This window comes from Oryx dammah, unplaced genomic scaffold, assembly GCF_014754425.2.
Source record: "Oryx dammah isolate SB20612 unplaced genomic scaffold, SCBI_Odam_1.1 HiC_scaffold_3, whole genome shotgun sequence".
Classification (NCBI taxonomy): domain Eukaryota; kingdom Metazoa; phylum Chordata; class Mammalia; order Artiodactyla; family Bovidae; genus Oryx; species Oryx dammah.
In genome coordinates, this window is record NW_024070187.1 from 39,602,729 (window position 1) to 39,630,105 (window position 27,377).

General features: G+C 40.6%; 1 protein-coding gene across 2 annotated transcripts in view; it reads left to right on the forward strand.

Annotated features, from left to right (window-relative positions):
- Window positions 1-24,837, forward strand: part of SLIT2 (slit guidance ligand 2) — a 405,585-nt gene extending 380,748 nt beyond the window's left edge. For both annotated transcript variants that reach the window (XM_040237917.1, XM_040237918.1), the window contains 5 exons: window positions 177-307; window positions 14,108-14,262; window positions 20,815-21,106; window positions 21,317-21,528; window positions 23,063-24,837. In XM_040237917.1, coding sequence (XP_040093851.1) covers window positions 177-307; window positions 14,108-14,262; window positions 20,815-21,106; window positions 21,317-21,528; window positions 23,063-23,304 — 1,032 coding nt within the window. In that variant the 3' untranslated portion in view covers window positions 23,305-24,837. The remainder of the gene's footprint in view (window positions 1-176; window positions 308-14,107; window positions 14,263-20,814; window positions 21,107-21,316; window positions 21,529-23,062) is intronic.
- The last annotated feature ends 2,540 nt before the right edge of the window (window positions 24,838-27,377 follow it).

A 27,377-nucleotide genomic window follows, 5' to 3' on the forward strand; every position in this document is an offset into this window, starting at 1 on the left:
GTAATCCAGGAACAGGTCATCTTTCAAGCAATCATTTCAGTGTGTAGTAGTATTTTCTCAGAGCCATAAAGAAGAAATAAACTAAAAATCGCTTCACTAGGAAGTCTTGTTTCTTCTTAATGAAGTATGTATGAACAACTATTCATCCTGCTAATTTCAAGGTTACTTCCCACCAGATTGCCACAGATGAAGACAGTGGAATCCTCCTGTATAAGGGGGATAAAGACCATATTGCTGTAGAGCTCTACCGAGGACGTGTTCGTGCCAGCTATGACACGGGCTCCCACCCGGCTTCTGCCATTTACAGGTGAGGATCTCTCAGTTACTGGTAAAGGTGAAAACAGTTGCTTAATGCAGAACTGCTTCTCTTCTATTATTGTGTTATGGGGAGGGAAGGAATAATTTGACTACAGCAAACTTTGTAAGTATATTAGAGGCCTGGCAATATCAGATAGCATACTCAAGTTGGATAACTGAGGAAGGATTTATTAGATGACTATTTACAAAGATTGGTTGGGACAGTGGAGTGATCTGAAATTAGTAACTTGGGATATTGCTCCTGCCCATGGGCTTGAAGGAAAGAGGGAAGACAGCAGTTATGGAAGTCAGTGCTCAGAAAACGAATTGTGGAGAGGACAGCCTGACAGAAAGAAGCATCTCCACCTTCAATGGACGAATGCTTTCAAGCCTCAGGGAAGGAATCAGGGTTTTAAATACTCGATTTCCCAACAGCCTCCTGCCCATGCTTCTTTCTGGCCAGTCAGATGCCAGAAAACATCAGACCACCCACTGATCTCGGTAATGTAGCTCACACATGAGCCTCTCAGGGCTCAGCACAGGGAGAAGATGGATGGAGAGTAGTTCTAGAGAAAGAGATGCAAGATACCCAGCACAGGGAAAAATTTAAAGTTACTATTCATGCAGTCTGTATTTATTGAGCACTTGATGTGTGTAAGGCATAGTTCTAAGCTTTCAGCAACAAAGTTCCTGCCCTTAAGAAGCTTACACATAAGAAGCCAATGGACACCTCCAAGATGTGTATAATCATATCATTCATTTTGGAAGTTTCTAATAACATACTGAATTGATGATATACTGAATGCAGTAATGATATACTGATATGTGAATGGAGGGAGATACACTGCTCAAAGTATACTTTTTGCATAACCTTCAGAGCCCCTCCTTTGGGTCTCAACACCATTTGGCAGACAAGTTACCTAGTTATCGAGTTTATTTCTTCACATGTATAAATAACTGCCACCATCTAGAGCAGGATCACAAATTCATAGGCAGTCAGTTTTTCCAGGTGGAAAACTTAAATGAACTGTAGGCTAATTGCAAACAAATGATATGTGTTCTCATTCTTTTATTCTTGAAAAACTTCTAACCTTTTAGAGAAGCATTTCTGGATTACAAATAGCCTTGGTGTTGGCACCATAATAGGCGTGGTTGTAAGCAGAGTGAACTAAAAGCAAACCTTTGTCAAAACAGCACTAGACCTTTTCTACTCGGGTCTCCCTGAATGCTGCCACGTGAAAATGTGGACCCAGGTTTTGCCAGAACTTCTGATTTTTCAAGAAAAAAATGGACACTTTAAATATAAAGTTTTCCTTCCTTAAATATGATTCACATTTTTTAAATGCCATTTGTGGCAAACAAAACACATTTGTAGACCAAACACACGGGGCACCAAGCTTGTGGGTATTGACTGAGACATAAAATGGAGATACTGGCCTCTATGTTACTGACGTCATGCTTATATATTCTCCCTGTGCTTCACATGTTATTTAATCTTTCACAATGGTTCTGGGAAATTAGATGCCAATTGTAGCCATGAATGGAATTCAATAAGTCCTTTTCGTGGTAAGCTAACCCACTTGGGAATGTTTAGAGCCTGGAAACAAACACATAATTATTGGTTTCCAAGTAGATTACAATAGTTACTTCATCTCTAAATGGTGATGAATTCGTGCCAATATTTTCAATGTTGCTAGGTCTTAAATTTTATAGCCTCAATTTGTTTCAGCTCCTAAAAAGATTTCAGAGTATTGATTTTATGGTTCATTTTTGGTGTTTTGTTTGTCTTATTTTATGCAATGAAACAGCATAGAACTCTCAGAAACTATAGTAAAAGTTCTTGGAGTTGGCTTATTAAAGCTAGTGTTCACATAAAATACACTTAAAATGCTTCTAGATGAGTTGTAAAAACCCAAGTAATTATGTCCAAAGGAGGACTTACTCTAAAGAGCTTATTATGAGTTTATGTTCATTACTATTTTTGCCTAACAATAGAGTATACCTTGTAACATCTATAAAAAAAGAATAGTATCATATCACACACTTTTTGTTATGAACCAGAAGTAGAGGTTTCTGCTTGAAGATCATCTAATAGAGACATCTGTTATGAGGGCCAGGGAAAACATAGCATTTGTTTATTTCTTGCTCTTAAGTTTATATCAAAACAATCAACAAATGTTATTGCATTATTTTTAAGTAAAAGAAAAGAAGCAACAGTCACGAAGAATTTGAATAGAGAGACCATACATAGATTGATTTATTGATCTATTGATATAGATAAGGTACATGTATATATATATGAATATAGTAGTATTCCAAATAAGTAGGAAAAAAGTTCCTGTGACATAGACACTATTAAGAACATTAAATTATTTCAACACCTTAGGAGAATCTAGTTTTTGACAAGTAATAATCATAGTGTGAGAGCTGGACTATAAAGAAAGCTGAGTGCCAAAGAATTGATGCTTTTGGACTGTGGTGTTGGAGAAGACTCTTGCGAGACTCTTGGACTGCAAGGAGATCCAACCTGTCCATCCTAAAGGAAACCAGTGCTGAATATTCATTGGAAGGACTGATGCTGAAGCTGAAACTCCAGTACTTTGGCCACCTGATGCAAAGAACTGACTCTTTTGAAAAGACCCTAATGCTGGGAAAGATTGAAGGTGGGAGGAGAAGGGAACGACAGAGAATGAGACGGTTGGATGCATCACCGACTCAGTGGACATGAATTTGAGTAAGCTCTAGGAGCTGGTAATGGGCAGCGAAGCCTGGGGTGCTGCAGTTCATGGGGTCACAAAGAATCGGACATGACTGAGCGACTGAACTGAACTGAACTAAATCATAGTGGCTAAGACGCGTTCAGATCTAGGCTTGTTCAATTGCTATATATAAACTGTAGCAAGGTATTTAATTTTTCTGTGCTTCAGAATTCATAATATTAATTTTTCTGTGCTTTAGAATTCTTATCTGTAAGTAATAATATAGTGCTGCTGCTAAGTTGCTTCAGTCGTGTCCGACTCTGTGCGACCCCAGAGACGGCAGCCCATGAGGCTCCCCCGTCCCTGGGATTCTCCAGGCAAGAACACGGGAGTAGGGTGCCATTTCCTTCTCCAATGCATGAAAGTAGAAAGTGAAAGTGAAGTCGCTCAGTTGTGTCCGACTCTTAGCGACCCCATGGACTGCGGCCCACCAGGCTCTTCCGTCCATGGGATTTTCCAGGCAAAAGTGTTGGAGTGGGGTGCCATTGCCTTCTCCGAATAATATAGTACCTACCCCATAAAGTCTCTTTGAGGATTTGATTCTACACTTAGCTCTGTCCTCACTTTTACCTTACTTTGTCTTCATTATCATCTCCTTCTAACAATAGAGGAAAATCTTTCTGGTGTCTATTTCTGGAGTGCAGCAAGAGTTAAAAGTGCATCCTCTATCCTCTATCCTAGAAGTATATCATGTTTTTAATTTCTGTGAAGGGGAATTTGGAAATAGCTTTCCAACTTCTGGAAAATTATCCCAAAGGTATAGCTGGAGACATAGAAATGATGTACGCACAAGGTAATTCACTGTGGTGTTGGTTCTAAAAACAAAAGTTAGGAAACAACCCAAGTTTCAATGGGCAACCACACAATGGAATATACTGTAAAAGGAAAAAGGAGTAAGGGAGGGGAAGAGAGGAGAAAGTTCTCTATGTAAGACATTGAAAGACTTCCAAGGTCTGTTGCTCAGTTCAAAAGAAAAAAGTGTAGAGAGCAGTGTCAAAGCAAAGTAAGGTAGAGAGGAGTGTCTTTGTATTTTTATTTTCATGTACTTTCATAAAGAAAAAACTAGGGATAGAGAGGAAAGAATGTGATGGAGTCACAACTGGTGTATAAATACAATTTTATATCATTCTGATTTTTGAACCATTTGAACATCATTACAACTCAAAACCAAAATTGAAGCAATGGAAAAGAACAGGTACTCTAAAGACAGTCTGCCTTGATTCAAGTCCCAGATTTGCTATTAACTGTGTGTCTTGGTCAAATTCTGGTCCTCACCTGATAAATGGAGATAATAAATCACAGTTTCATCTTTGTAGGACTGTAGTAAAAATTTTATGATTCGATACATGTGGAGTATTTATAATGCATACCAAATAATAAGTGATGATAGCTGTTTGGATCATAAGTTCAGAATGTCCAGAACTAACTTCATTTCCTTTGCTTCACCCTGGTACATTCCTAATTTCATTGAGAGGCATCACCATCTTCTTGGTCATTGTATGTATAATGAATTATTCTTAACCTTTTTCTTTTTTTCACCTTCAACTTGAAATTTGTCTGAAGCCCTATTTCTGCTCTTACTAATTTTCTAGTATTTATTTAAATGCCTCTGCCCTTGCTCAGGCCTTCTAAGAATATGCACTCTGATAAAAAGTACCACATCTCCATCATTACAGCCAAGCCCATCAATAATACTGTTGCCATCAGCTTTCACCTAAGGGGCTTAATAAATATTTTCTTTGGTTGAATTAAATTTTCAAATCTTGATGTGTTTCCACTTTCTATAACTTTATTAAATATACATTATACTAATGTTTTAAAAGGGAATACTTTTACATATCCTTACCTTGGAGAATTTGAGTTCAGTTCATTGAATGATTTTATGTTACATGAAATATACCTTGGTAGGACTTTGTTTCCCAAATTATGCATTATTTAATGTGCTATTGGAGCATCACATATGGGAATAATTTTGTACACCAGGTGCATTGTTTGAATTACCTAGTTAATTTTCTACATTAATGGGAATGGATTTTGTTTATTTTAGTAAAATGAAATCTGTTGAATTAGGGGAAATTGGCATCCATTAATATTTTTTCTATTGTAGTGTATTTTGGGTTTAAACTTTTTGATCTTAGATGTCAATTATTTTCCCAAATGAATTGACATGGGAACCATTATTTCATGGAAATACATTTAGAGGTAGTACTTAACAAGTTGTAAGTGTGTTTAAGAAAACCAAGATGTAGTACTGGTTTCTTTTCCAGTAGAACTAAAGTGGTGTTCACATTCCCTCATTATATTTCTTACATGATTTCCTGTAGACATGTACACTGTTAACAGGGCCTGCATACATGCACTGGTGTAGAGCAATTGTTTTCACATAAGCTGCGCCACAGTCACCTGAAAGGTATGTTAAAATACAGAGTATTGGGCTCCACCCTCTAGTTTGTGATTCAGATCCCACATGAGCCTCAGTTTTCATTTCGTTTCCATCTGATCTTCCGGGCCAGGGACCACAGTGTGAAAACCATTTGTGTGAAAGTAATTGTGTGAAAACCATTCATGTGAAAGAAAAATCTGAGCTGTGCTCTGAGAGCTGATGGTGTGCATTGCTTCTCTTATCCAAGTTTCAAGACTTCATAGTTGATGTCAGCCTTGTTGGGAATATTTTCCACCAGAGTAATCACCAGATGCTACAAATCCGGACTCATTCTGTTTTTCAGAGAGCCAGTTATTAAATATAAGCCTGCACCCTGCTAAGAGAGCTAATCAGCAGCAACAAAGATGCCATAAGCAACAAATGGATGTATGTAGAATATGGCATGCATGCCTAATTGTTAGAATGCTTAGAGAATAGCATAAAGAGGGACTTATTAATAGTGCTGTGGATGAATGAATGGCAGCCCAATCTTGAAGCCAGCATCAGCAGTAGTCCCTCAGACAGGGACGGAGTAACACAATTTTCTCAAGTAGGCTGATAATCACTTGCCCTTCAAAAGACCTTCTTTTCATCTAGATAGGCAGAAACTTAAAAAAAAATGTTAATCACAATTGTCTTCTTCCTTCTTTAGATTCAAATTAATGTCATTTTCTAAACCAGACAGCTTCTTTGAAAACATATCATTACTATTTAAAAATTAGGAAATCAGATGTACACGTTACAAAAGCACAGGACCAGACCATGCCTTCATCAGTTTCATTACTCAGGGAACCTGCACAACTTCAGAGGACTTGCCTCTGCAGACTGTTAGGCTTGCTTAGCTACACAGCCTCTGGGTTATGCAACATACAGGCTTACATTAAGAAAAAAAGAATTAATATCATTGGAAAGACAGGCAGTAGAAAGACTTTACATAGTCTTCTTTCCAAGGTAAATAACTCAGCAGTGCTTGACAGGCTGTATGGGAAGGCACCACTTTTTATCAGCTTTGTAACTTTGACAATTTGCGCTTCCATTTCATGGGGAGACTTGGAAGTAACTAACGTAAAGTGCCTAGTCTAGGCAGAGTAGGATAATTGGTAATGCTGAGATTTATGGATACTCTTCATGTTCGGATACACTGATGCTGAAGAATAAGGACTCAGGTGCAAATACTATTATTTTACATGTGACTCCTACCTTATGTTCAAATGTAGAAGTTTCTCTCTATTTTTAGAGCCTTTTCATTTAAATTACATACATACAGTCTCCAACTTATGATGGTTCCAGTTAATGATTTTTCAGCTTTATGATGGTGGAAAAGCAATATCCATTCAGTAGAAACCATACTTAGAGGTTTGAATTTTGATCTTTTCCCAGGCTAGGTATATGTGGTATGATACTCTCTTGTGATGCTGGATAGTGGAAGCAAGCTAGCCATGGGCTCCCAGTCAGTCACCAGTGTAAACAACCAGTATACTTACAACTATCCTATTCTGCTTTTCTACTTTCAATCCAATATTGAACAAATTATGTGAGATAGTCAATGCTTTATTATCAAATAGATTTTGTGTTAGATGACTCTGGCCAACTGTAAGAAGCAAGAGAGATCCAGAAAAACATGTACTTCTGCTTTATTGATTATGCCAAAGGCTTTGACTGTGTGGATCACAATAAACTGTGGAAAATTCTGAAAGAGATGGGAATACCAGAGCACCTGACCTGCCTCTTGAGAAACCTATATGCAGGTCAGGAAGCAACAGTTAGAACTGGACATGGAACAATAAACTGGTTCCAAATAGGAAAAGGAGTATGTCAAGGCTGCATATTGTCATCCTGCTTATTTAACTTATATGCAGAGTACATCATGAGAAACGCTGGGCTGGAAGAAGCACAAGCTGGAATCAAGATTGCCGGGAGAAATATCAATCACCTCAGATATGCAGATGACACCACCCTTATGGCAGAAAGTGAAGAGGAACTAAAGAGCCTCTTGATGAAAGAGGAGAGTGAAAGAGGAGAGTGAAAAGCTGGCTTAAAGCTCAACATTCAGAAAATGAAGATCATGGCATCTGGTCCCATCACTTCATGGGAAATAGATGGGGAAACAGTGGAAACAGTGTCAGACTTTATTTTGGGGGGCTCCAAAATCACTGCAGATGGTGACTGCAGACATGAAATTAAAAGACACTTACACCTTGGAAGAAAAGTTATGACCAACCCAGATAGCATATTGAAAAGCAGAGACATTACTTTGTCAACAAGGGTCCAACTAGTCAAGGCTATAGTTTTTCCAGTGGTCATGTTTGGATGTGATAGTTGGACTGTGAAGAAAGCTGAATGCTGAAGAATTGATGCTTTTGAACTGTGGTGTTGAAGAAGACTCTTGAGAGTCCCTTGGACTGCAAAGAGATCCAACCAGTCCATTCTAAAGGAGATCAGTCCTGGGTGTTCTTTGGAAGGAGTGATGCTAAAGCTGAAACTCCAGTACGTTGGCCACCTCTTGTGAAGAGTTGACTCATTGGAAAAGACTCTGATGCTGGGAGGGATTGGGGGCAGGAGGAAAAGGGGACGACAGAGGATGAAATGGCTGGATGGCATCACTGACTCGATGGACGTGAGTTTGAGTGAACTCTGGGAGTTGGTGATGGACAGGGAGGCCTGGCGTGCTGCAATTCATGGGGTTGCAAAGAGTCGACACGACTGAGAGACTGAACTGAACTGAACTGAAGCCAGTATAAGTGTTCTGAGCATACTTAAGGCAGGCTAAGCTTATGATGTTCAGTTGATTAGGTGTATTAAGTATATTTTCAATTTAACCATATTTTCACTTTACAGTGAGTATATTCCTCAGTTGTAAGTTGAGGAAGATCTGGAATTTGCTCCAAAATACATTTACTTGATAAATTATTTTGTAAAAACTTCTTCTGTAAGCTCTTATGCAAGTACATAAATACATTTAATCCCATTTGGCTTCTCATTTCTTTCCACTTAAACAATTGGGCAGGGAAATTATTTTATTAGCATTCCTACTTCACAGATGAAGCATCTTTAGCCCAGAGATACCAAAATGAGATGGCCAGTTGAATTTGTCTGGTTTCTGATTCCTATTCCACTGCACAGAGTATGCCAGCAAATACTTTAAAGTTTTTAAGGCAAAAAGCAGGGGTTCACATAAGCGAAGGAAGTGAATTATTTATCATCACTACTGAAATACCTTAAGATTAACCATGGAGAAAGAAATATTGTCCTTGTTAATGTGTCCTGCAGATATAAAGGCAATCAAAGACAATTTAAGACCCCTCTTCTTTTAAGCCCCAAGTTTTTAAACTCTGTAGCAAAGCACGAGACAATTGAGTAACAGCTTTCACACATCCATCTAGAAACACAAGAAAACAAATCTCAGGTAATAGATGAGTGTAGTAAAACTGAATTACATAATACGGTAGTAAATGCAATTTATGTTCCCAGTGGAAAGGTTCACTGTTAAGTGGTTCACTTGCAACTTTTGTGAGTCGTGGAATGTATAGTTCCCTAGGGAGAAGTGAGAGTGTTTGTCAATACTTATCAGGACCCAGAAGGATGTTACACATTGCAAGTGGATAGGTATGAGATGACCATGATAGACTGTAAAATCAATGATGGCTCAGTTTTATTCTGCAACAACTGGTGTGTCAATCACTGCTTTTGTTTTAAAAGGGTATATAGATAATAAAGAACTCCTGGACAAACCCCAGATCTCTGACTTAAGGAAACAGCATGAAACACTAATTTGGAATACTCTTAGCTTGGCCGTATTCTCTTCAGGCTCCATCCACAGAAAATCATCTTAAAACCAAAGAACCTAAAAACATTAATTTCACAGTTCTTATCTGTTTAAAAGCTTGGCAAAGCCTCACTTGATTCCTGGGAAATATAGATGGAATTAAGTTCACTGATAACTCTTACCAAGTTCTGGAATCATCAGATTAGACATTGAAAGCCTTTGGGAAGAGAAAAATGTAGTCATTCTGAATTTCACTTATAAATGGGAAAATAGGATCAAAAAACAAGTTTTACATCTATATATCTCATATGCATTTTCATAATCTTCAGCTCTCATTATAAGTTTATTACATATTTTTTTCCAGTTCAGTGATTTTTAGTAAACACAAGTTTGCAACCAGCATAGAAGATTATTTTCCATAGAATTTTATTCCTGGGCGAGTTGGGAGAGAAATCATCTATCAGCGCCTTGTTACTAACACAACATTGTAAGTCAGCTATACTCCAACAAAAATTTTTCTTAAAAAGCTTATTACTGATGAGAACACGTGCCATTTGTATGGCACTAGTGCTTGGATCTGGAGAAGGCAATGGCAGCCCACTCCAGTACTCTTGCCTGGAAAATCCCATGGATGGAGGAGCCTGGTAGGCTGCAGTCCATGGGGTCGCTAAGAAGCAGACACGACTGAGCAACTTCACTTTCACTTTTCACTTTCATGCATTGGAGAAGGAAATGGGAACCCACTCCAGTGTTCTTGCTTGGAGAATCCCAGGGACGGGGAAGCCTGGTAGGCTGCCATCTATGTGTATGCACAGAGTCGAACACGACTGAAGCGACTTAGCAGCAGCAGCAGCAGTGCTTGGATCATAGAAAAAGGAAGAAAATTCCAGAAAAACTCCTGCTACATTGACTATGCTAAATCCTTTGTGTGGATCACAACAAACTGTGGAAAATTCTTAGAGATGGGAATACCAGACCACCATACCTGCCTCCTGCAGGTTAAGAAGCAACATTTAGAACCAGACATGGAACAAAGAACTGGTTCAAAATTGGGAAAGGAGTACATCAAGGCTGTATATTGTCACCCTGATTATTTAACTTATATGCCAAGTACATCATGAGAAATGCTGGGATGGATAAAGCACAAGCTGGAGTCAAGATTGCCAGGAGAAATATCAGTAACCTCAGATATGCAGACTTTGCCACCCTTATGGCAGAAAGTGAAGAGGAACTAAAGAGCCTCTTGATGAAGGTGAAAGAGGAGTGAAAAAGCTGGCTTAAAACTCAGCATTCAAAAAACAAAGACATCGGCATCTGGTCCCATCCCTTCATGGGAAATAGATGGGGAAACAATGGAAACAGTGACAGACTTTATTTCCTTGGGCTCCAAAATCACTGCAGATGGTGACTGCAGCCATGAAATAAAAAGACGCTTGCTCCTTGGAAGAAAAGCTATGACCAGCCTAGACAGTGTATTAAAAAACAGAGACATTACTTTGCCAACAAAGACCCATATACTTTGTGACAAAGGTCCATATAGTCAAAGCTATGATTTTTCCAGTAGTCATGTATGGATGTGAGAGTTGAACCATAAAGAACGCTGAAGGCCAAAGAGTTGATGGTTTTGAACTGTGGTGTTGGAGAAGACTCTTGAGAATCCCTTGGACTGCAAGGAGATCAAACCAGTCAATTCTAAAGGAAATCAACACTGAATATTCACTGGAAGTACTGATGCTGAAACTGAAGCTCCAATACTTTGGCCACCTGATGCAAAAAAACTGACTCATTTGAAAAGACCCTGATGCTGGGAAAGATTGAAGGCAGGAGAAGGGGACAACAGAGGATGAGATGGTTGGATGGCATCACCAACTCAATGGACATGAGTTTGAGCAAGCTCCAGGAGATGGTGAAGGACAGGGAAGCCTGACATGCTGCAGTCCATGAAGTCGTAAAGAGTTGGACACGAATGAGCGACTGAACAACAATAGTGCTAGCATTGTGTGCTTGTGTTATTATATTTCTACCAATCTTTAGTGTCATCTTACAGTCAATGTTAAAAGTAAAGCTGAACTAATTTAATTTCCTCTTGAAGAAGATCCTGAAATAGTATCCAATTATTTATATAATGATGGTGATGCAGATGATAATACCAATGCATATCATTTAACTTTGCACTTTCTATAGGCTAGATGTTTTGCTCTGAATTAAAAAAAAAAAATTTCACAGGGATAGACCTCAGCTAACCATAGGAAGGGGGAATATTTGTTAACATTTACTGAAGAGATGACTGAAGTTTATTAGCAATTAAGTAACTTATCTGAAGTTAAACATTTAATAAATTCAAGACCAGAATTCAAATCCAGGTTTATCTGCCTCCAAAATCTGTATGTTTAACTAGTAGTTGCTATTACTATTCAGCATATGCCTTTTGAAGAGTCATATTTAAGATCACTAACAGTTGATATGTAGCTTTATTTATAAAGTATCTTCTTTGTATATTGGACTTTCTAGAAGGCTTAGTGGTAAAGAATCTGCTGATCGCTAGTGGAGATGAAGGAGACATGGGTTCGATCCCTGGGTCAGGCGTATCCCCTGGAGGGGCAAATGGCAACCCACTCCAGTACTGTTGACTGGAGAATTCCATGGACAGAGAAGCCTGGCAGGCTACAGTCCATGGGGTCGCAGAGTCAGATGCGAGTGAGCACACCTGTAGTTGGAAATGTAGTGAAATTTGCTCAATCATGTCCCCCATGAAATATACAGTCCATGGAATTCTCTAGGCCAGAATACTGGACTGAGTAGCCTTTCCCTTCTCCAGGGAATCTCCAGGGGATCTTCCCAAGCCAGGGATTGAACCCGGGTCTCCTGCATTGCAGGCGGATTCTTTACCAGCTGAGCCACAAGGGGAAGCGAGCCTACCTGTATTCCTTGTATATTATCTCCTCTGTTGATTTTAGTGGTGTCATTTGTTGGGATAATTAAATGTGTATGGGGCAAAAAATTGCTTGGCACATCTAACATTTATTTTTTTAAAGATGATATCTGAAACAGGTTATCAAAATCCCCACATATGTGGACACTTTTAACTACTTAAGAGCAGAGAACATCAAGTGTTTTCACAGCTGTACATTATGGTTTATATTGTCACATCACAAAAAACACTTTGGTCTATGCTGGCGAACAATGGAATATGATTGGATTCCTTTGATAAGAACGATACAGAAATGTCAATACACGTTTTTCATTATTTTCCAGGCTTGACCTATTTGCAAATTTAAGTGTCAGTGCCTGGAAATTTAAGCAGTCATTTTGCTTAGGGAGGGCCTCGCTGGTGGCTCAGCGATAAAGAATCCCCCTGCCAGTGCAGAAGCCACAGGAGACTCAGGTTTAATCCCTGGGTCAGGAAGATCCCCTGGAGGAGGAAATGGCAATCCACTCCAGTGTTCTTGCCTGGGGAATCTTGTGGACAGAGGAGCCTGGTGGGCTACAGTCCATGGGGTCACAAAGAATCAGACACAACTGAGTGCCTGAGCACGCATGCACACTTGCTTGGGGAGTATTAGGTATTCCCAGTCTTCCTATTATATGTTCCCATATTTCCCTTTTTGAACCATTTTTCCAGTCTTTCCAATCAATATCTCAAATATTCATTCTTTAATTTTCACTATCAGTCCTATTTTTTTCTTTGTTTGCCCCCTGTTCCATTGGCCTGATATAACACTTGAACTAAAGGAACAGTCACCTTTAAACTTTATAGCACCTAGTTACTAATTGCCCCTAACTTCATTTTTCAGTTGTCATGTTCTATTTACCTAAAATTCTTAATCTTTTTGTTTTTGTCCTTTTTATGTATTTCCATAAGCCCTCTCAAAGTTTTTAGAAGGTGGCGGTAATGATTGTTAGACCTGGCCCTTTAAAGTTATAGAAGAGAAACTGAAGAACCATTATCATCACTAGATTCTCTAGATATGACTCTGTTAAGCATTCCAATTAATCTGCTATTCCCGCCTCTCCACTGAGCATAATCATCTTCATAGTAATATCATTTGATGGAAAATCTTCTGAAAATTGCAAATAAAATGAGGGTATATTTTCAATTAACAAATTTCAAAAACTACAGTGATCTTACCAAATTGCCTCTTCCTGTATTTATGTGCATGTTTGATTCTGGTAGGTGTTACTGTGTAGTGCTTAAGAGTGCAGAGACCAGTGATCCCCTAACATCAATGCCTAAAGAGTATATTTGGCACAGCTGTTGGCTCCTTGTGTTTTGAACACAATTTGGAGTAACAGCAGCTGAAGATGAAAAACTCTAATAGCATTTAAAATGCATACATTATGTTTTGTAATTTCTGCAAACCAGAAGATTGTGACTAGATAGTAATAAAATGTACTCATTTCCACTTATCCCAGTGGGAGGGCTTTCCTGGTGGCTCAGATGGTAAAGAATCCACCTGCATTGCAGGTGACCTGAGTCCAACCCCTGGGTCGGGAAGATCCCATGGAGAAGGAAATGGCAACCTACTCCAGTATTCTTGCCTGGAGAATCCCATGGACAGAGGAACCTGGTGGGCTGCAGTCCATGGGGTTACAAAGAGTTGGACACAACTGAGCAGCCAACACTACCCCAATGGGAGAACTTTTGTATTACCTAAGAAAACTTTTGTGTTATGTAAGAAATAAAAAAGGATTGTATCTCCCTGAAAGTATTCATTTTAAAATCAATTACTTATCTTTATTAATGTTAGATAGGAGTATATTTTCCCCAAAAGAACTTGGTCCAGTTTGTATTGTACCTCCTTTTCTTTAATAAATAGATAATTGGAGAATCAGCTAAGGTATTGTGTTTGTTTTTTGTTTTAGTGTGGAGACAATCAATGATGGAAATTTTCACATTGTGGAACTACTTGCCCTGGATCAAAGTCTCTCCCTCTCAGTGGATGGAGGGAGCCCCAAAATCATTACCAACTTGTCAAAGCAGTCCACTCTGAATTTTGACTCCCCTCTCTATGTCGGAGGTAAGCCCTTTCTCAAATTTCATGGATTCCCAAACCCCATGATTCTCATCACAGATTAATCCTGAAGTTGTTGATGCCTGGTGCCATGGTCATTGACCAATCATTGATGAACAGCAAGGATAGAAAAGAAAGAGTCCTAGATGGGTATAAGAGTCTATTTTGTAATGCTGACCCTGGGTCTAACTAATATGTAGTCGGGTGGAGAAGGACATTAATGTTTCTTTTGTGTCTATCACTTGCTAGCTGATTTGCACATCAGATAATTATTTGATCTGGTATATGGAAAAAGAAAGCTGGTTATAAGTCAAATCAGACAATGAAAAAGATGAGAAAACAAGTCTGATGCAAACTGAGGAGTACATGACCCACCCCAGCTCCCTTAAGGAGGGTAACACTACCAGCTTCAGTCAGATGTCACTATGCTTGAGTGTCTTTACTGTTAGTCACAAACTCATCTACAGGATAGGATAGTTATTAATGAAATCAAATGAATGAATGAACAAATTAAATTCACAAATTGTATTGGGGCAATGGGAAGTACTTCTGTTGAGCTCAGACCTTAAGGGGAATGATAAAGAGAGAAGGTTGGAAAGGTGGTTTAGGGCTTGAAAAGACAGAGTGAAGACTATTTTTAAGCAACAAGAAGGCAGATGAGCAAATATAAGGAATGGACAGAGATCTGAAGGAGCACAAAGAAAAAGAACCGCAGTAGGGAAACCTAGCATATTGAAAAGCAGAGACATTACTTTGCTAACAAAGGTCCATCTAGTCAAGGCTATGGTTTTTCCAGTGGTCATGTATGGATGTGAGAGTTGGATGGTGAAGAAAGCTGAGCACCGAAGAATTGATGCTTTTGAACTGTGGTGTTGGAGAAGACTCTTGAGAGTCCCTTGGACTGCAAGGAGATCCAACCAGGCCATTCTAAAGGAGATCAGCCCTGGTTATTCTTTGGAAAGAATAATGCTAAAGCTGAAACTCCAGTACTTTGGCCACCTCATGGGAAGAGTTGACTCATTGGAAAAGACTCTGATGCTGGGAGGGGTTGAGGGCAGGAGGAAAAGGGGACGATAGAGGATGAGATGGCTGGATGGCATCACCGCCTCAATGGACGTGAGTTTGAGTGAAATCTGGGAGTTGGCGATGGACAGGGAGGCCTGGCGTGCTGCGATTCATGGGGTTGCAAAGAGTCAGACATGACTGAGTGACTGAACTGAACTGAACTGAGAGAATCCTTGCACTCTTGCGTAAATCTGGAGGAGTAGATATAACCCGGAGATAGAATTTCAAATTTCAAGCAAATGAGTAAGAAAGCATATGATGGTGAATTGAGTTGCATCGAATTAAATTACATTGAAGTGAGATGAATTGACTGATTAAATCAACTCATTTTATAGATAAATAAGCCAAAGTTTCTGAATGGGTCAATGTAACCAATTTTTTCACCATGACAGATATTTTCAACTTTACATCAATTATTTTCACAAGAATACCCTGGGGATGCTACATATTTTTCCCAACCCCTTAAAGCCTTCCCTAAAAGCAGTTTTGAAAAATTTCTGAAATTCCAGAGCACCTCTGATTTTAATAATTTTAGCAGTAGACAATCTGAACACTCCTATAGAATTTCAGTTGTTTTTTTTTTTAAATAGTTAAAAGTCTTTGGTACAGTTCTGTAAAGATTTATTGAACACCTCCCATAAGCTGAGAACTAAGTTAATAGAGGCATAAAGAATAAAAAACTGAAAAAGAATCATCCCTTCTGTACCAAGGGAGTGGAGAAGACCATCACATCCTCATGAAACTGTAATGCATTGTAATAAAAGTATCTTATAGAAAGTCTGGGCAGCAAGATGACTGATCTGTTTGCTTCATGGGAATCACACTATGGGATTCATTAACAGGCAAGAGCCTCCGCTGTTGCCTGTGGTTGGAGAGAAAAGAAATTATATTTGCTAAGCACCTGCTGTGTTCTCAGCATAATGCTTCTTTTACAGTCTTACCCCCAGAGAATGTAGGAAGTAGGTATGATTTTTTGTTTTTAATCGCTAAGGGATTATCTCAGGGACTCCTAGAACATGTCCAAGTTCACAAAGCTATGAAGCTATGATAGAGACCTCGTTTGAGTTCAGGCCTCTCTGCACCCAAAGCCACCTGCATTGACATTCACTTCTTACACAGTCTAACTTCTGTGGCTTTTGGTTTGTTTCCAGACTTGTCCTTCACCTGATTTTTTTACACTTTCATTAGAGATCATTTCACTGAGTCTTCTAAGATCCCTTTAGAATGTGGTTACAAACATAAATAAGTATGGAATGGGAGTGCTTGGGCCAGAAGCTTGATGGTGCAGTGGTTAGGATTCTGCTTCCAATGCAGAGGGTATGGATTTGACCCTTGCTTGGAGAACTAAGATCCCACATGTCACATGGCATGGCCAATAAGTAAGGAAGTAAAGAAGGCAGAGCACCAAAGAATTGATGCTTTCAAACTGTGGTGTTGGAGAAGACTCTTGAGAGTCCTTTGGACAGCAAGGAGATGCTAAACTATTCAATCCTAAAGGAAATCAGCACTGAATATTCATTGGTAGGACTGATGCTGAAGCTGAAGCTCAATACTCTGGCCACCTGATGTGAAGAACTGACTCACTGCAAAAAGACCCTGATGCTGGGAAAGACTGAGGGCAGGAGGAGAAGAAGGAGACAGAGGACGAGATGGTCAGATGGCATCACCGACTCAATGGACATGAGTTTGAGCAAACTCCAGGAGATAGTGAAGGACAGGGAAGCCTGGTGTGCTGCTGTTCATGGGGTCACAAAGAGTCAGACATTACTTAGTGACTAAACAACAAAGAAAGTAAATAAATAGAATTCCATGTTTTTAAGAAAGAACATTTTTCAAAAAGGGGGAAAGAAGAGTTTTTAGTCAGCACTGCCAAAGCCTTTGACTCTGTGGATCACAATAATCTGTGAAAAATTCTGAGAGAGATGGGAATACCAGAGCACCTGACCTGCCTCTTGAGAAACCTATATGCAGGTCAGGAAGCAACAGTTAGAACTGGACATGGAACAACAGACTGGTTCCAAATAGGAAAACAAGTATGTCAAGGCTGTATACTGTCACCCTGCTTATTTAACTTATATGCAGAGTACATCATGAGAAACTCTGGGCTGGAAGAAGCACAAGCTGGAATCAAGATTGCCGGGAGAAATATCAATAACCTCAGATATGCAGATGACACCACCCTTATGGCAGAAAGTGAAGAGGAACTAAAAAGCCTCTTGATGAAAGTGAAAGAGGAGAGTGAAAAGCTGGCTTAAAGCTCAACATTCAGAAAATGAAGATCATGGCATCTGGTCCCATCACTTCATGGGAAATAGATGGGGAAACAGTGGAAACAGTGTCAGACTTTATTTTGGGGGGCTCCAAAATCACTGCAGATAGTGACTGCAGCCATGATATTAAAAGACGCTTACTCCTTGGAAGAAAAGTTATGACCAACCTAGACAGCATATTGAAAAGCAGAGACGTTACTTTGCCAACAAAGGTCCATCTAGTCAAGGCTATGGTTTTTCCAGTGGTCATGTATGGATGTGAGAGTTGGATGGTGAAGAAAGCTGAGCGCCGAAGAATTGATGCTTTTGAACTGTGGTGTTGGAGAAGACTCTTGAGAGTCCCTTGGACTGCAAGGAGATCCAACCAGTCCATTCTAAAGGAGATCAGCCCTGGGTGTTCTGTGGAAGGAATGATGCTAAAGCTGAAACTCCAGTACTTTGGCCACCTCATGCGAAGAGTTGACTCATTGGAAAAGACTGATGCTGGGAGGGATTGGGGGCGGGAGGAGAAGGGGACGGCAGAGGATGAGATGGCTGGATGGCATCACTGACTTGATGGACGTGAGTCTGAGTGAACTCTGGGAGTTGGTGATGGACAGGGAGGCCTGGTGTGCTGCGATTCATGGGGTCGCAAAGAGTCGGACACGACTGAGAGACTGAACTCAACTGAACTGAACTGAACTGAGTCCTTTCCTGGAAATGGAACATTCTGTCCTTTTGACCTCATTCTAGGAAGCAGTCCAGTTACCGAGGCCAGACAGGCAGACTAAAAACCCAAACTCACGTCTTTCAATCCACAGCACTTAATTCAGTACCTGTTGAAGTGTGACCAGGCCCATTTTCATCAGATTCACCTGAGCTATATGTTTACATTTCTGTGCCCACCCCTTCCTTCTGGGTCAGAATCTCAGGTGGGGAAAGAAGGGGACCTGGGAAGCCTCCTTCTGAACAGCACCCCCTTTGGTGGGTCTTAGGTATTTCAAGCTGGGAAACAGGTGGTGTGTCCATGGGCATTACAGATGAGAAAACTGAGCCCCAGAAGAGAGGACATGACTGGCCCGAATGCACACAGTCCAAAAATGCAGGCTTTGATCTCTAGCCTAGTGGTTTTGTATGAGCCACTGTCTGACTTTGGTGCCTGCTAGACCTCGAATCATTCTCCTTTGAATGGGAGAGAAGAAGCTACCCAGAGGGCAGGGCCCAGAGAGTACTATGGTTCTTGGTCCCTATAACCAACAAACCTTCTAGAGAGTGAGAGCCATGGTCTTTCCCAGCTTCAGGACCCCAGCCAGTAACTCAAGAGTCGAGTGCAGGGGAGCATGTCAGCTCCTCTGAAGACCTTGGCTCCATCCCCTCCCCGACTGCCTCACGTAGGATCCCATCCAGGAACTATTTCAGGGTCTGGCTTAGGTAATGGAAAGATTCCTCAGCTTTAACAAATGAGGGTTACCAGATGACTGTCCCTAGTGGAATATACATGTGTGTATATATGTGTATATGTATATATTTATCTGTGTATATAATTTGTATGTGTGTTTGTGTGTGTATATATATATATATATATATATATACACACATATACATGTAGGACTCAGTATATGTATATATGTATGTATATACACACACACATATATATATATATACACACACATAAATATATATATATATATATACACACACACATATATATGCATATATATCCCCTGGAGAGGGGCATGGCAACCCACTCCAGTACTCTTGCCTGGGGAAATCCTATGGACAGAGAAGACTGGCAGGCTACAGTCCATGCGGTCACAAAGAGTCGGACATGACTGAAGCAACTTAGCACACTACACATATATATGTGTGTATGTGTGGTGTGTGTGTGTGTATATATATATATATGTGGGGCTTCCCTGGTAGCTCAGCTGGTAAAGAATCTGCCTGCATTGCAAGAAACCCCAGTTCGATTCCTGGGTTGGGGAGATCCCCTGGAAAAAGGCTAGGCTACTCTCTCCAGTATCCTTGCCTGGAGAATCCCATGGACAGAGGAACCTGGTGGACTACAGTCCATGGGGTTACAAAGAGTAAGACACACTGAGCGACTAAGCACTTACACACACACACACACACACACATAAACACAAGATTGCAAATTCTGGTTTTGGAAGAATTTCTTTTATAGCCCCAATTTCTTGGAATATGAATGTTTCACCCAATTAGCAAGGGAATAAATAAGATGTGAATGAGGTGCTATCCTGATAGGAAGCAGGGTGAGTTTTTCCGGCAATGACATCTGTGGCTGAGCTTGGGACGTTGCCAGTGTTGCGCTAGACTAGTTGCCAGCTTAAAATTTGTCAGGCCTGGGGCGAATGGTCCTTGTGAACCTCAGCTCTCATCCTCTGAAAATCAACGGGCTGAACTGTGGCCTGAGATTAGGGAAGTTTGTCTTATCAGCCTAATTCTAGCCTAGTCTTACTAGTGACATTGAGCATGTCCTCTGAGCTCTCTGGGCCCTGGGGTTGGTAAGGGAATAAAAACTACTTTGTGAAACTCTAGGCTTCAGGGGTGTGTGTCCAGGTTTGGAGTTGGGTGTGGAGGTAAAGGAGCAGGAATCCCTTTCCCATTCCCACTTACTTTTAAGTACAGTGACCCGAATTTAGATTTTATAGATTGGGGGCAGGAGGAGAAGGGGACAACAGAGGATGAGATGGCTGAATGGCATCACCGACTCGATGGACATAGCTTGAGTGAACTCTGGGAGTTGGTGATGGACGGAGAGGCCTGGCATGCTGCGATTCATGGGGTTGCAAAGAGTTGGACACGACTGAGCGACTGAACTGAACTGAAGGTTTTTAAAAGCCAAATGTTAAAAATTAAAAATGGACTGCCAGTGAACCTAGGGTCTTTATTCTAGTTGTGCATTAGAATTGCCTGGAGCATCTTCCAAAATATAAAAACGAAGAAACATACATCCCTTCTCCCTCCCCCACTCCACCCAGGTAATCTGATCCAATCAGTCTGAGCTGAGGTCCCAAGCATCAGTATTTCTTCAAAGATCTGGTATGACTCTGATGTGCACCCTGGTTGAGAACCGCAGGACAGGATGCTTGTTCTGTCTGGTTCTCCTGAAGAAGAGTTGTACAGACTGCTCCCATCCCACTGGAAGAGCTAAGAGGGTCCGGGTGGCCCCTGGCTGAGGAACCCCGGGGAACCTGGCTTCTGACTCGCTGTCCCTCCCCAGGCATGCCCGGGAGGAACAACGTGGCTGCAGCTCTGCGCCAGGCCCCTGGGCAGAATGGCACCAGCTTCCACGGTTGTATCCGGAACCTTTACATCAACAGCGAACTTCAGGACTTCCGGAAGGTGCCCATGCAGACCGGCATCCTGCCCGGCTGTGAACCATGCCACAAGAAGGTGTGTGCCCACGGCACATGCCAGCCCAGCAGCCAGGCCGGCTTCACCTGCGAGTGCGAGGAAGGATGGACAGGGCCCCTCTGTGATCAGAGGACCAATGACCCCTGTCTTGGAAATAAGTGAGTTTGGGCTGCTTGGGAGTTAAACCCACACTCTCCAACCCTGAAACCCATACTGAAGAAGGGAAAGAAAAGGGGGAAGGGATAGAGGGGAGAGAGAGAAGTCAGTCCATTAGCACTGTCTCCCTTATATTCCCTCCAACATCGCCCCTCCTTTCCCATCCTCCCTGCCTAACGCATTTCCATCCTCGCATCCCTCCTCTTCTGTAGATGCGTCCATGGCACCTGCCTGCCCATCAATGCGTTCTCCTACAGCTGCAAGTGCCTAGAGGGCCATGGGGGCGTCCTCTGTGATGAAGAGGAGGATCTGTTTAACCCGTGCCAGGCGATCAAGTGCAAGCATGGGAAATGCAGGCTCTCAGGACTGGGGCAGCCCTACTGTGAATGCAGCAGTGGCTATACTGGGGACAGCTGTGATCGAGGTAAGCCAAGCCAGCTGGGCCCCTCCCTCTCTCTTGGCAGAGCAAGAGGGGCCGTCAGCTTTGAAAAGAGAGAAAGGGACACACACAGAGAGGAGAGTGACTTGAGAAATGCCAGCTCTTTGCACTATTTGCAGTTGCTCTTATTGATTTACTTTCTAGTGTAAGGCAGGCACAGATATGAAAGGTACTAAACCTCCATGGCAGGCTTCCCTTGGGGCTCAGCTGGTAAAGAATCTGCCTGCAATGAGGGAGACCTGGGTTCGATCCCTGGGTTGGGAAGATTCCCCTGAAGAAGAGAAAGGCTACTCACTCTAGTATTCTGGCCTGAAGAATTCCATGGACTGTATAGTCCATGGGATCGCGAAGAGTCGGACACGACTGAGTGACTTTCACTTTCACTGTCAAACCTCCGTGGCAGAATTTTACACGGACTTCACATGTCTTCCCATGTTGTGACTTGCTATGAAAATGCTCCTTTTTCTGTTATGCAGAAGCTCATTTCCTTCAGTCCTTCTTACCTTTGGGCTTCCCACTGGCTCAGATGGTAAAAAATCTGCCTGCAGTGCTGGAGATCCAGGTTCGATCCCTGGGTCAGGAAGGTTATCTGGAGAAGGAGATGGCAATCCACTCCAATATTCTTGCCTGGAGAATCCCATGAACAGAGAAGCCTGGTGGGCTACAGTCCATGGGGTCGCAAAGAGTTGGACACGACTGAGCGACTAACACTTTCACTTTTCTTACCTTCATCTGCTGTTCTCATCTGCATAGATCACTCATTCATCTTCTGGCACAGAAAAGAAGGTGCTAATAATTCTGTTCTAACTTTAGGACAAAATCACCTTTGACCTTAGAATTAACTGATTTAAGATAGCAAATTATGCAGGAGAGAGGGACAGAAATGGGCCGACGTTTCAGCCCACGTACTTCCTTCTCCTGTGTCTGCATGCTCAGGATGTGCTTCACCTCCAGCTGGCAGAGATTTTGTTGTGTGGATAGGGGTGATGAGATGAAAGGAACGTGCCCGTGGAGGCTTCTAGCAGATGGCTCTTTTTGAACTAGTTCGTACTCGGGTGATTTATGAAGTTAGTGGAATGTTACTTGTATTAAGTAACAGATTGAGTGGTATTAAACTCTAGGTCTAATAAATTAAATTGCATACTCTGAAACGGTGCCCTGTGGTAAGCAAAACCAGCTGTTAGTAGTATAAAAACAGAAGATGTATATTTTTGATATATGAAAGAGAAGATTTAGGAATCCAATTTTCTTGTCGATCCAAAAGCATAGTATTTTTATAGTCCACATATAGAGTATTCACTTGCTCAAAATAAAGGCCAAGAAGAAGTCTTCTGCAAAGAACCGAGCAGACTGTGCCACCAGCCTGTAATAGCAAATTTGAGCAAAATGCTGAAAATAGCCCTTACAAACCGGAAGCCAAAGTAGCATCTCCCTAATTTTAGAGCAGTAGATTCATAGCCACTTCGCACAACTTACAGCAACTGCCCTTACACCGCCTGTGCTTTTTGTTCTTTTCTAGAAATCTCTTGTCGAGGGGAACGGATAAGAGATTATTACCAAAAGCAGCAGGGCTACGCCGCTTGCCAGACGACCAAGAAGGTGTCTCGGTTGGAATGCAGAGGGGGCTGTGCAGGCGGGCAGTGCTGCGGGCCTCTGAGGAGCAAGCGAAGGAAATACTCTTTCGAATGCACTGATGGGTCCTCGTTTGTGGACGAGGTGGAGAAGGTGGTAAAGTGTGGCTGTACCCGCTGCACCTCCTAAACGCATCCCTGGCAGCTTTGGTCTTTGGAAAATGTTGTCTACTTCTTGACCCTGTTGGACTCATGAATGCTTCATAGTGGAAATATTTGAAATATATTGTAAAATACAGAACAGACTTATTTTTATTATGAGAATGAAGACTTTTTTTCTGCATTTAGAAAAAAAAGAAATGCTTGAACTAAAGCTTCCCCCATGCTGGAGAAGTATAAAGAATGATACACCTGGAGGCATTAGAACAATGATGTGAACCATGATAACTTGGATTCAGCCTTTAATTTGCTGGAGACCAGCAGAAGCACATACCCAAGAGAGAGACAAGGTTCTCTCTGCTGATGAGAAGTTGCCCAGAGCATAATTCTCTGCGCCCTGGTTCTCATCTACATGGTTCATAAGGAAGGACAGACCAAGCACATGTGTGTGAGTGAGGGTGCAAGGCAGATGAATGGAGCTCCAGAATTCACAGCCAGAATGAATGGATGAGAAATATTTTATGCAAAACATAAGGTATCCTGAAGACCGGGGTTCCATTCATGAGAGGAGATGAGAGTGCTAAAATAAATTTTATCTTCTTTTTAAACGTCAGCATGTTAGCAGGAGAAGCACACAAAAGTGTTTATCTACCGTTTTCCAGTATTAATTTTTTGTAATATAAATGACAAAGGAGATGATAAAGAACCAATAGATTATTGATAAATAAATTAGTAATAATATGAATTTTTGTTTCTATAAGTTCTAAACAGCCCTATACAGTATTTGGTTTCAATGAGAAATATTTATTGTATCAAAGTACATTGTACTTAACATTTTAGGCCATCCTTTTGCTGTTTCTCGATGCTTTAATATATATTAATTTATAATTGTCCTGATATTTTTGTACATTTTTCAAACTTAAAAATCAGGATTCTTTTGTGGGTTTTTTTTTTCTTGGCAATAGTACTAACATAGGGTGTTATCTTGGGATAAATGTGTGTTGATCTGTTTGTTTACCTTGACATCTGACCACTGGTGTCACTGACCTACTGGCCTCATTCAGGATACCTGCAGAGGGTATGTAAAGTCTATGCGTGAGACGCTCACTGTACAGAAAGAAGCACCCCTCTGCAGCATGTCCTCACAGAACAGAAATGGTGTGTAGCAATCGACACTAGAAAAGTAGATCTTTTACAAATTAATATTTTCCTTGACCTTTTTTTGCCCTTTTACCGTGGTTGGGGAGGGGAGAGAAAAGGCTGTAATGTCAAGAACTGTGATTTTTTTTTCACAAACAATAAAGCTCCTTTATGACTTTAATGTTCCCATGTTAACATGTTTGCTGCTAAATTACAATGTAGAATTAATAGAATTTATAGTGGACTGTGCTCTTCCCTCGTTAAAATCCCAGGGTACCTTGTCAAGTTGCAGATGTTTCTTTCCAAAAACTTTTTTTTACAAAGAAAACTAGACGTACATGTATAATTCAGTGTGCTTTGTCTTTCTCCAGACTAATATCAGTTACACTACTGATGTATGTAAATTAAACAGATATTTACTTCATCTTCAGTTTGTTGGTTTTCTTAGAAACTGCATGCTATTTAGAGCTCCTTCCTTAAGAATGTCTTAATCAAGGTGATACCAAGAGAACAGGGAAGGAAACTTGTACCTCTTTGTTGCCAGAAATTGGTTTGAGATTAGCATACTGTCACATCTTGGGGTTTGGGGTGGCCACATGAAAGAGATGGAGGGCAGAACACATTCTTGGCTAATTAAAAAAGTGCATATTCAACTCATTTCTTCCCCCCAGATATTATAAAATGAAATCTAACTAAACCAAAATGGGACTTTGTTTCTGTTGTTCTTTTCCCCACAGTTAGAACCAAAATGGAAAACTTTTGAAAAGACAAAGAGAACCTTTCTCCACAGGTGCTCTCAGGCAAGCATTGGTCATATCAATATATACCATCCAGAACAGGGAAATAACACTGACTGAGTAATATTAACCCTCACCCATCAGGAGTTCTTTGGTTCCCTGCAAGAAAATCTAGTCTTTTTATTTTTTTCATCAAGCCATGCCACACATGGGATCTTATTTGCCTTGCCAGGGATTGAACCTGCGCCCCTTGCATTGGAAGCATGGAGTCTTAACCCCTGGACAACCAGGGAAGTCCGCTGTAGGAAAATCATGTGTATGTGAGCTTGCATTGATGAGCCCATGCACACACACGGACACACACACAAACACATACTCCGCCTCTTTCACAGACACAAATGTCTAATTATTCACTATTCTTTAAAATGTCTGCATTTTAATTATATAAATGTTATATAGTCCTTGTAAAACTTTTATAGTATTTATTCTGGCTGGTTGCTTGGTTGCTTCTTTTTGCAAAGATTTGTGTTACCTTAATAGTCATTGTTTTCTAAGGGCTTATTATACGGCAGGTGCTATACAAAGGACTTTATGTGAAATATCTCATTCATGTCCCACGACAAACCTATGAGTTTTTATGCTCCTTGTTTTCTACAGGCATAAACAGCTCAAAAATGAGGGAACTGAATTTCAGCCTCTCAGACCACACATGCTTTGTGTTCAAGAGATAGAGGCAGTAGCTCAGTAATTGCTACCCTAGAAAGGGATTTTAAAGCCTTGGTGCCTTATTTCCACAGCCCAATTATTCTCTGTACTAATTATGTCAATTTAAGTAATCTACATTATACACTTTTTGTTGTTTTTTAAGCAAAAAAGTTGAAATATTAGCTGTTTCCAGAATGTTATCCTTTCTCCTTCTTGCTTATAAAGACACAAAATATAATTATGTTTGCTGGATTTGGGTTGATTCAGCAAGTTTCTTAGGGGATTGTTTGCCTCGTGATGCAACTGCTTTCTACAAGAGCTCTTCTTTGAGGAAATTCAGTAGTCAAATAATTACCAGTAAATGAAACAAATTAAGGGCAGTTATTCATGTTATGAAAGTCTGCTTACTTATAAGGCCTTGACCATAGGATTTCTTCAATAGGAAACTACTTTGGAGCATTTCTGACAGAATTCAACATGTTAAAATCCATTTTGCCTATTTCAGAATCAAGGCTACTACACAGAATAATGTACATTTGTAATCTGAAAAGATAAAGTAATTAAACATCCCTAATGTGTTTCCTTAAGTCTCACATGAGTGAGGAGGTCCCTTCAGATAACATACCGTGAAGATTTGACATGTGTTCCATTTAAGATGTGTTTGCTGAATAATAGCTATCTCAATCTTCAGAATGTTTTCACCACAGATTTCCTGAAATTATTTCTAAGCAATAAGAGACTAACCCCAGCTTTAGAATTGCTCTCAGCATTTTCCTTTTGGATGGCTTGCTTTATCAGCAGCAATTCTTTCTGGGGAAATGATTGAAAGACTTGTGGAAATCGATCCAGGACTTAAAGAGCGTGACTGTTATGATGTCATCTGCCTCATATAGTGACCATTATTTCAAAAGTTACGCTTTTAAAAGTCTTTATAAAAGTATATGAAGCTTTATATAAAGTATATAAAGCTTTATAAAGTACATAAGCTATTTTCATTCTTAATCTTCTCTTGTGTACTCAAAAATAACTTTATTTCCTATCTTCTATTAAGTGAAATAAGCTATGCTAAACTTTTGATACATAGTCTGAAGTGAAATAGACTTTATTTCTGCCATTTTGACCTTCGCAGGTGGCGCAGTGGTAAAGAATCTCCTGGACAGTGCAGGAGATGCAGGGGATATGGGTTCGATTCCTGGGTCAGAAAGATCCCCGGGAGGAGGAAATGGCAACCCACCTCAGTATTATTGCCTGGAAAATTCGATGGACAAAGGAGTCTAGCAGGCTATACAGTCCATGTGGTCACAAACAACTGGACACAACTGAGCACTATTCTTATTCTGCCATTTGAGCGCATATGCTCTATGCAGTTGTAATTGAGGTTAAAATGGGTAATGGGTATTATATAAATCAGTAAAATAATATGTAATCTCCAATTGTGATAAGCACCCTGAAAGAAAGTATAAAGTACTAGATAAACATAGAACAGAGGGATCCAATCAAATACATATTGGGAGGTTAGGGA